Source organism: Ranitomeya imitator, chromosome 10 (assembly GCF_032444005.1).
Source record: "Ranitomeya imitator isolate aRanImi1 chromosome 10, aRanImi1.pri, whole genome shotgun sequence".
Classification (NCBI taxonomy): Eukaryota; Metazoa; Chordata; class Amphibia; order Anura; family Dendrobatidae; genus Ranitomeya; species Ranitomeya imitator.
Window position 1 is genome coordinate 118,670,042 of NC_091291.1, and position 10,231 is coordinate 118,680,272.

Here is a 10,231-nt window from a genome sequence, read left to right on the forward strand (position 1 = left end):
AAAAATAGGCTTTCTATGGCCCACTATCTGAGAGAGAGAGATGGCACGCTTAGGACTGGCACACAAGCCCAAAGGCCAATATTAATCTCCCACTGATTGATTTATTGATTTTTTCAGGTAGAATTTAGAACCCAAATCAAGCAAAAAAATTAATAGGCTTTCTATGGCCCACTGAGTGAGAGATGGCACACACAGGAGTATGGAGTGGCACACAAGCCCTGAGGCCAATATTTTTCTCCCACTGATTGATGTTGTGATTTTTTCTGGTAGATTTTGGAACCCAAATCAAGCAAAAAAATAAATAGGCTTTCTATGGCCCACTGAGTGAGAGATGACACAGACAGGGATGGCACTCTAGCAGAAATGTCAATCTTAATCTCCCACAAAAAAAAAAAAAAAAAAAAAAGGAACTGTCCTTCAATTACTATCTCCCTGCAGTAATCTCAGCCAGGTATGGCAGGCAGCAATAAGGAGTGGACTGATGCACAAATTAAATAAAAAGTGTGGACAAACAAAAAAGATAGCTGTGCAGAAAGGAAGGAACAAGAGGATTTGTGCTTTGAAAAAAGCAGTTGGTTTGCACAGCGGCGTACACACAGCAATGCAGCTATCAGGGAGCCTTCTAGGGCAGCCCAATGAGCTACAGCGCTGAGGAAAAAAAAAAAAAAAGGAGCTTCCACTGTCCCTGCACACCGAGGGTGGTGTTGGGCAGTGGAAATCGCTACAGCACAAGCGGTTTTGTGGTTAATGGACCCTGCCTAACGCTATCCCTGCTTCTGACGAAGCGGCAGCAACCTCTCCCTAAGCTCAGATCAGCAGCAGTAACATGGCGGTCGGCGGGAACTCCCCTTTATAGCCCCTGTGACGCCGCGGACAGCAAGCCAATCACTGCAATGCCCTTCTCTAAGATGGTGGGGACCAGGACCTATGTCATCACGCTGCCCACACTCTGCGTTTACCTTCATTGGCTGAGAAATGGCGCTTTTCGCGTCATTGAAACGCGACTTTGGCGCGAAAGTCGCGTACCGCATGGCCGACCACGCACAGGGGTCGGATCGGGTTTCATGAAACTCGACTTCGCCAAAAGTCGGCGACTTTTGAAAATGTTCGACCCGTTTCGCTCAACCCTAGTGAAGACCAAAGAGCTGTCAAAGGACACCAGAAACAAAATTGTAGCCCTGCACCAGGCTGGGAAGACTGAATCTGCAATAGCCAACCAGCTTGGAGTGAAGAAATCAACAGTGGGAGCAATAATTAGAAAATGGAAGACATACAAGACCACTGATAATCTCCCTAGATCTGGGGCTCCACGCAAAATCCCACCCCGTGGGGTCAGAATGATCACAAGAACGGTGAGAAAAAATCCCAGAACCACGCGGGGGGACCTAGTGAATGAACTGCAGAGAGCTGGGACCAATGTAACAAGGCCTACCATAAGTAACACACTACGCCACCATGGACTCAGATCCTGCAGTGCCAGACGTGTCCCACTGCTTAAGCCAGTACATGTCCGGGCCCGTCTGAAGTTTGCTAGAGAGCATTTGGATGATCCAGAGGAGTTTGGGGAGAATGTCCTATGGTCTGATGAAACCAAACTGGAACTGTTTGGTAGAAACACAACTTGTCGTGTTTGGAGGAAAAAGAATACTGAGTTGCATCCATCAAACACCATACCTACTGTAAAGCATGGTGGTGGAAACATCATGCTTTGGGGCTGTTTCTCTGCAAAGGGGCCAGGACGACTGATCCGGGTACATGAAAGAATGAATGGGGCCATGTATCGTGAGATTTTGAGTGCAAACCTCCTTCTATCAGCAAGGGCATTGAAGATGAAACGTGGCTGGGTCTTTCAACATGACAATGATCCAAAGCACACCGCCAGGGCAACGAAGGAGTGGCTTCGTAAGAAGCATTTCAAGGTCCTGGAGTGGCCTAGCCAGTCTCCAGATCTCAACCCTATAGAAAACCTTTGGAGGGAGTTGAAAGTCCGTGTTGCCAAGCGAAAAGCCAAAAACATCACTGCTCTAGAGGAGATCTGCATGGAGGAATGGGCCAACATACCAACAACAGTGTGTGGCAACCTTGTGAAGACTTACAGAAAACGTTTGACCTCTGTCATTGCCAACAAAGGATATATTACAAAGTATTGAGATGAAATTTTGTTTCTGACCAAATACTTATTTTCCACCACCACCATAATATGCAAATAAAATGTTAAAAAAACAGACAATGTGATTTTCTGGATTTTTTTTTCTCAGTTTGTCTCCCATAGTTGAGGTCTACCTATGATGTAAATTACAGACGCCTCTCATCTTTTTAAGTGGTGAAACTTGCACTATTGCTGACTGACTAAATACTTTTTTGCCCCACTGTATATATACCTTTCTTGTAAACGTGTGCTTTAAGTCTGTGTGTATAACATTAAGTCTGAGAAATTAGTTGTGGTTTGTCATTGCCTATACCTTATGGCATGACTACAGAGCGGTTCACATTGTGTTTTTAGCCATTGCTGTGTCTTATGAGCAATCACTGTTTGATATTGAAACGAATACAAATAAAAATACTTCTCATTTAGCCTGGGTGTTCCCAATTTTATGGGCATTCTATTGGACTGTGCACATATCCAATTTATTCCTTGGACCGAGGAAAAAAAATCAGAGACATGTCCAATTTTCATCCAAGAGTCAGAACAAAATCCGCAATGCAAGTCTATGGGTCAGTGAAAAAACATGGGACTGCACTCAGATGACATACAAGTGCTGTCCAATTTTCATGACTTTACAGTATGGAGAGGGTGGAGAATCTATTTTTTTCTCTCCACCTCGGACCGTTTTTCTTGGATGGAGAGAAAACAATCGTGTGCACCTGTCCTTACTATGAACCAGAGCAAAGAGCACCTAAGGGCACAACACCTTCACCTGGCAGACGCAGGGCATCTTTGTTATAGCTTATACAATACTCGAAGGAATAAGACTAATACATATTTAACCCCTTCATGACCCAGCCTATTTTGACCTTAAAGACCTTGCCGTTTTTTGCAATTCTGACCAGTGTCCCTTTATGAGGTAATAACTCAGGAACACTTCAACGGATCCTAGCGGTTCTGAGATTGTTTTTTCGTGACATATTGGGCTTCATGTTAGTGATAAATTTAGGTCAATAAATTCTGCGTTTATTTGTGATAAAAACGGAAATTTGGCGAAAATTTTGAAAATTTCGCAATTTTCACATTTTGAATTTTTATTCTGTTAAACCAGAGAGATATGTGACACAAAATAGTTAATAAATAACATTTCCCACATGTTTACTTTACATCAGCACAATTTTGGAAACAAAATTTTTTTTTGTTAGGAAGTTATAAGGGTTAAAATTTGACCAGCGATTTCTCATTTTTACAACGAAATTTACAAAACCATTTTTTTTAGGGACCACCTCACATTTGAAGTCAGTTTGAGGGGTCTATATGGCTAAAAAAAAACAAAAGTGACACCATTCTAAAAACTGCACCCCTCAAGGTACTCAAAACCACATTCAAGAAGTTTATTAACCCTTCAGGTGCTTCACAGCAGCAGAAGCAACATGGAAGGAAAAAATGAACATTTAACTTTTTAGTCACAAAAATTATCTTTTAGCAACAATTTTTTTATTTTCCCAATGGTAAAAGGAGAAACTGAACCACGAAAGTTGTTGTCCAATTTGTCCTGAGTACGCTGATACCTCATATGTGGGGGTAAACCACTGTTTGGGCGCACGGCAGGGCTTGGAAGGGAAGGAGCGCCATTTGACTTTTTGAATCAAAAATTGGCTCCACTCTTTAGCGGACACCATGTCACGTTTGGAGAGCCCCCGTGTGCCTAAAAATTGGAGCTCCCCCACAAGTGACCCCATTTTGGAAACTAGACGCCCCAAGGAACTTATCTAGATGCATAGTGAGCACTTTGAACCCCCAAGTGCTTCACAAATTGATCCGTAAAAATGAAAAAGTACTTTTTTTTCACAAAAAAATTCTTTAGCCTCAATTTTTTCATTTTCACATGGGCAACAGGATAAAATGGATCCTAAAATTTGTTTGGCAATTTCTCCTGAGTACACCAATACCTCACATGTGGGGGTAAACCACTGTTTGGGCACATGGTAAGGCTCGGAAGGGAAGGAGCGCCATTTGACTTTTTGAATGAAAAATTATTTCCATCGTTAGCGGACACCATGTCGCGTTTGGATAGCTCCTGTGTGCCTAAACATTGGCGCTCCCCCACAAGTGACCCCATTTTGGAAACTAGACCCCCCAAGGAACTTATTTAGATGCCTAGTGAGCACTTTAAACCCTCAGGTGCTTCACAAATTGATCTGTAAAAATAAAAAAGTACTTTTTTTCACAAAAAAATTCTTTTCGCCTCAATTTTTTCATTTTCACATGGGCAGTAGGATAAAATGGATCATAAAATTTGTTGGGCAATTTCTCCTGAGTACGTCGATACCTCATATGTGGGGGTAAACCACTGTTTGGGCACTCGGCAGGGCTCGGACGGGAAGGCGCGCCATTTGACTTTTTGAATGGAAAATTAGCTCCAATTGTTAGCGGACACCATGTCGCGTTTGGAGAGCCCCTGTGTGCCTAAACATTGGAGCTCCCCCACAAGTGACCCCATTTTGGAAACTAGACCCCCCAAGGAACTTATCTAGATGCATATTGAGCACTTTAAACCCCCAGGTGCTTCACAGAAGTTTATAACGCAGAGCCATGAAAATAAAAAATAATTTTTCTTTCCTCAAAAATGATTTTTTAGCCTGGAATTTCCTATTTTGCCAAGGATAATAGGAGAAATTGGACCCCAAATATTGTTGTCCAGTTTGTCCTGAGTACGCTGATACCCCATATGTGGGGGTAAACCACTGTTTGGGCGCACGGCAGGGCTCGGAAGGGATGGCACGCCATTTGGCTTTTTAAATGGAAAATTAGCTCCAATCATTAGCGGACACCATGTCACGTTTGGAGAGCCCCTGTGTGCCTAAACATTGGAGATCCCCCAGAAATGACACCATTTTGGAAACTAGACCCCCAAAGGAACTAATCTAGATGTGTGGTGAGGACTTTGAACCCCCAAGTGCTTCACAGAAGTTTATAACTCAGAGCCATGAAAATAAAAATAAAAAATTATTTTCTCAAAAATGATCTTTTAGCCTGCAATTTTTTAATTTCCCAAGGGTAACAGGAGAAATTTGACCCCAAAAGTTGTTGTCCAGTTTCTCCTGAGTACGCTGATACCCCATATGTGGGGGTAAATCACTGTTTGGGCACATGCCGGGGCTCGGAAGTGAAGTAGTGACGTTTTGAAATGCAGACTTTGATGGAATGCTCTGTGGGCGCCACATTGCGTTTGCAGAGCCCCTGATGTGGCTTAACAGTAGAAACCCCCCACAAGTGACCCCATTTTGGAAACTAGACCCCCAAAGGAACTTATCTAGATGTGTGGTGAGCACTTTGAACCCCCAAGTGCTTCATAGAAGTTTATAATGCAGAGCCGTGAAAATAATATATACGTTTTCTTTCCTCAAAAATAATTATTTAGCCCAGAATTTTTTATTTTCCCAAGGGTTACAGAAGAAATTGGACCCCAAAAGTTGTTGTCCAGTTTCTCCTGAGTACGCTGATACCCCATATGTGGGGGTAAACCACTGTTTGGGCACATGCCGAGGCTCGGAAGTGAAGTAGTGACGTTTTGAAATGCAGACTTTGATGGAATGCTCTGTGGGCGTCACGTTGCGTTTGCAGAGCCCCTGATGTGGCTTAACAGTAGAAACCCCCCACAAGTGACCCCATTTTGGAAACTAGACCCCGAAAGGAACTTATCTAGATGTGTGGTGAGCACTTTGAACCCCCAAGCGCTTCATAGAAGTTTATAATGCAGAGCCGTGAAAATAATAAATACGTTTTCTTTCCTCAAAAATAATTATTTAGCCCAGAATTTTTTAATTTTCCCAAGGGTAACAGGAGAAATTTGACCCCAATATTTGTTGTCCAGTTTCTCCTGAGTACGGTGATACCCCATATGTGGGGGTAAACTACTGTTTGGGCACATGCCGGGGCTTGGAATTGAAGTAGTGACGTTTTGAAATGCAGACTTTGATGGAATGCTCTGCGGGCGTCACGTTGCGTTTGCAGAGCCCCTGATGTGCCTAAACAGTAGAAACCCCCCACAAGTGACCCCATTTTGGAAACTAGACCCCGAAAGGAACTTATCTAGATGTGTGGTGAGCACTTTGAACCCCCAAGTGCTTCGTAGAAGTTTATAATGCAGAGCCGTGAAAATAATAAATACGTTTTCTTTCCTCAAAAATAATTATTTAGCCCAGAATTTTTTATTTTCCCAAGGGTTACAGGAGAAATTGGACCCCAAAAGTTGTTGTCCAGTTTCTCCTGAGTACGCTGATACCCCATGAGTGGGGGTAAACCACTGTTTGGGCACACGTCGGGGCTCAGAAGGGAAGTAGTGACTTTTGAAATGCAGACTTTGATGGAATGGTCTGCGGGTGTCACGTTGCGTTTGCAGAGCCCCTGGTGTGCCTAAACAGTAGAAACCCCCCACAAGTGACCCCATTTTAGAAACTAGACCCCCCAAGGAACTTATTTAGATATGTGGTGAGCACTTTGAACCCCCAAGTGCTTCACAGACGTTTACAACGCAGAGCCGTGAAAATAAAAAATCATTTTTCTTTCCTCAAAAATTATGTTTTAGCAAGCATTTTTTTAGATTCACAAGGGTAACAGGAGAAATTGGACCCCAGTAATTGTTGCGCAGTTTGTCCTGAGTATGCTGGTACCCCATATGTGGGGGTAAACCACTGTTTGGGCACACGTCAGGGCTCGGAAATGAGGGAGCACCATTTGACTTTTTGAATACGAGATTGGCTGGAATCAATGCTGGCGCCATGTTGCGTTTGGAGACCCCTGATGTGCCTAAACAGTGGAAACCCCTCAATTCTACCTCCAACACTAACCCCAACACACCCCTAACCCTAATCCCAACTGTAGCCATAACCCTATTCACAACCCTAACCACAACCCTAATTCCAACCCTAACCACAACCCTAATTCCAACCCTAACCCTAAGGCTATGTGCCCACGTTGCGGATTCGTGTGAGATATTTCCGCACCATTTTTGAAAAATCCGCGGGTAAAAGGCACTGCGTTTTACCTGCGGATTTTCCGTGGATTTCCAGTGTTTTTTGTGCGGATTTCACCTGCGGATTCCTATTGAGGAACAGGTGATTTATTAGGTTCTGTAGAAGGACGTAGATCTGGGTATTTATTATGATGGAATATAGGCTGAACTGGATGGACAAATGTCTTTTTTCGGCCTTACTAACTATGTTACTATGTTACTATGTTACTATGTTAGGTGTAAAACGCTGCGGAATCCGCACAAAGAATTGACATGCTGCGGAAAATACAACGCAGCGTTTCCGTGCGGTATTTTCCGCACCATGGGCACAGCGGATTTGGTTTTTCATATGTTTACATGGTACTGTAAACCTGATGGAACACTGCTGCGAATCCGCAGCGGCCAATCCGCAGCCAAATCCGCACAGTGTGCACATAGCCTAATTCTAAAGGTATGTGCACACGCTGTGGAAAACGCTGCGGATCCGCAGCAGTTTCCCATGAGTTTACAGTTCAATGTAAACCTACGGGAAACAAAAATCGCTGTACACATGCTGCGGAAAAACTGCACGGAAACGCAACGGTTTACATTCCGCAGCATGTCTCTTCTTTGTGCGGATTCCGCAGCGGTTTTACAACTGCTCCAATAGAAAATCGCAGTTGTAAAACCGCAGTGAAATGCGCAGAAAAAAACGCGGTAAATCCGCCATAAATCCGCAGCGGTTTAGCACTGCGGATTTATCAAATCCGCAGCGGAAAAATCCGCAGAGGACCAGAATACGTGTGCACATACCGAAACCCTAACCCTAGCCCTAACCCTAACCCTAACCCTACCCCTAGCCCTAACCCTAGCCCTAACCCTACCCCTAACCCTAACCCTACCCCTAACCCTAACCCTACCCCTAACCCTACCCCTAACCCTACCCCTAACCCTACCCCTAACCCTAACCCTATTCTAACATTAGTGGAAAAAAAAAATTTCTTTAATTTTTTTATTGTCCCTACCTATGGGGGTGACAAAGGGGGGGGGGGTCATTTATTATTTTTTTTATTTTGATCACTGAGATATAATCCATCTCAGTGATCAAAATGCACTTTGGAACGAATCTGCCGGCCGGCAGATTCGGTGGGCGCACTGCGCATGCGCCCGCCATTTTGGAACATGGTGGCGCCCAGGGAGAAGACGGACGGGACCCCGGCTGGATCGGTAAGTATGATGGGGTAGGGGGGGACCACGGGGGGGGGATCGGAGCACGGGGGGGGGAATCGGAGCGCGGGAGGGGTGGAACGGAGCACGGGGGGCGTGGAACGGAGCACGGGGGGGGCTGGAATGGAGCACGGGGGGGTGGAATGGAGCACCGGGGGGGGGGGGATCGGAGTGCAGGGGGGGTGATTGGAGCACGGGGGGGTGATTGGAGCACGGGGGGAGCGGACAAGAGCACGGGGGGGAGCGGAGCACTGGACGGAGGGGAGCCGGAGCAGTGTACCGGCCAGATCGGGGGGCTGGGGGGGCGATCGGTGGGGTGGGGTGGGGGCACATTAGTATTTCCAGCCATGGCCGATGATATTTCAGCATCGGCCATGGCTGGATTGTAATATTTCACCAGTTATAATAGGTGAAATATTACAAATCGCTCTGATTGGCAGTTTCACTTTCAACAGCCAATCAGAGCGATCGTAGCCACGGGGGGGTGAAGCCACCCCCCCTGGGCTAAACTACCACTCCCCCTGTCCCTGCAGATCGGGTGAAATGGGAGTTAACCCTTTCACCCGATCTGCAGGGACGCGATCTTTCCATGACGCCACATAGGCGTCATGGGTCGGATTGGCACCGACTTTCATGACGCCTACGTGGCGTCATGGGTCGGGAAGGGGTTAACTAACAAATTAAATGATGATAGCACTAGTAAAACTAAATCCATATTTTTACTGGCAGGATCCTCGCCCCTCTGTATCAGTCTGTCATTATTAGTTTGTTTACTGTATGTGATATCTGTAACTTGTATGTAACCCCTTCTCATGTACAGCACCATGGAATCAATGGTGCTATATAAATAAATAATAATAATATATTTCTGCGAAGTACATATCCATAGGTTATCATTACTATACTCATTTTCCACAGCTCTTTAAAGACATTAATATCACTGTCCCCATCAGGGCTCACAATCTAGAATCCCTATCAATATGTCTTTGGAATGTGGGAGGAAACCGGAGAACCCGGAGGAAACCCAGGCAAACACGGGGAGAACATACAAACTCCTTGCAGATTTTGTCCTTGGTGGGATGTGAACCCAGGACCCCAGCGCTGCAAATCCACTTTGCTGCCCATTCTGTATATATATATTATTATTTTGGATACAACATCCTTGCAAATTAAAAATAAACTTACATTTTGCATTGCATGGTTTCATTTCTCGTCCAGTTGAGTGATGCTTTTGCTTCATTATGAATAGCGAAAAGGCCGCCCAGGTTGAAGTCTCCCGGCGAGCTAAAGAATGTCAGATTAGTCGAGTTTTGCTCCTTCGTTAAAGCCGGCAGCGACAAGCAATAGACAACTGATACAATGGCAATAAGAGAAAATCCCGACATGTCCACCAGGAGCCCGGTTCACGTGTGCCATTGGTACTGCTGAACAGGTAGATGGGCTGATTGTGGAGGACATGAAAATAAGCCACTGTTTGCTCTTGTGTATTTGTGTACTGCGCTCTGCAGCTGGTGGATCTGTGCAAATATGTGACTTGCTAATGATGTTTCAGGGCTCCTGATTTAGGATCCAATAGTAACTTGCAATCATGGCCATAACCCTCAGAATGGTAACAGCCATTCCTGGCGAACCCCGTACCCACGCACAATGGCTCGGCCACAGACCCATGGCCACGAATGGGCGAGTACGACCTGAATATCAGAGGCAAAGATCATACCCTAATATTTTTTTCTTGGACCATTTGGTCTCAGGAAAATATCGGATATGCGCACAGCCCCATCGCATAATATTGTTCTGAGTAGGATCCGATGTTTAGACGGAGATAACTGGAAGGCCACCATGTACATTGCATGGTAGGTAAT

At 45.0% G+C, this 10,231-nt stretch overlaps 1 protein-coding gene across 1 annotated transcript in view; it reads right to left on the bottom strand.

Moving 5' to 3' along the window:
* Positions 1-9,810, bottom strand: part of LOC138652098 (taste receptor type 1 member 3-like) — a 38,140-nt gene extending 28,330 nt beyond the window's left edge. Inside the window, exon 1 of the mRNA XM_069742834.1 lies at positions 9,555-9,810. Coding sequence (XP_069598935.1) covers positions 9,555-9,754 — 200 coding nt within the window. The 5' untranslated portion in view covers positions 9,755-9,810. The remainder of the gene's footprint in view (positions 1-9,554) is intronic.
* Between the last annotated feature and the right edge of the window lie 421 nt (positions 9,811-10,231).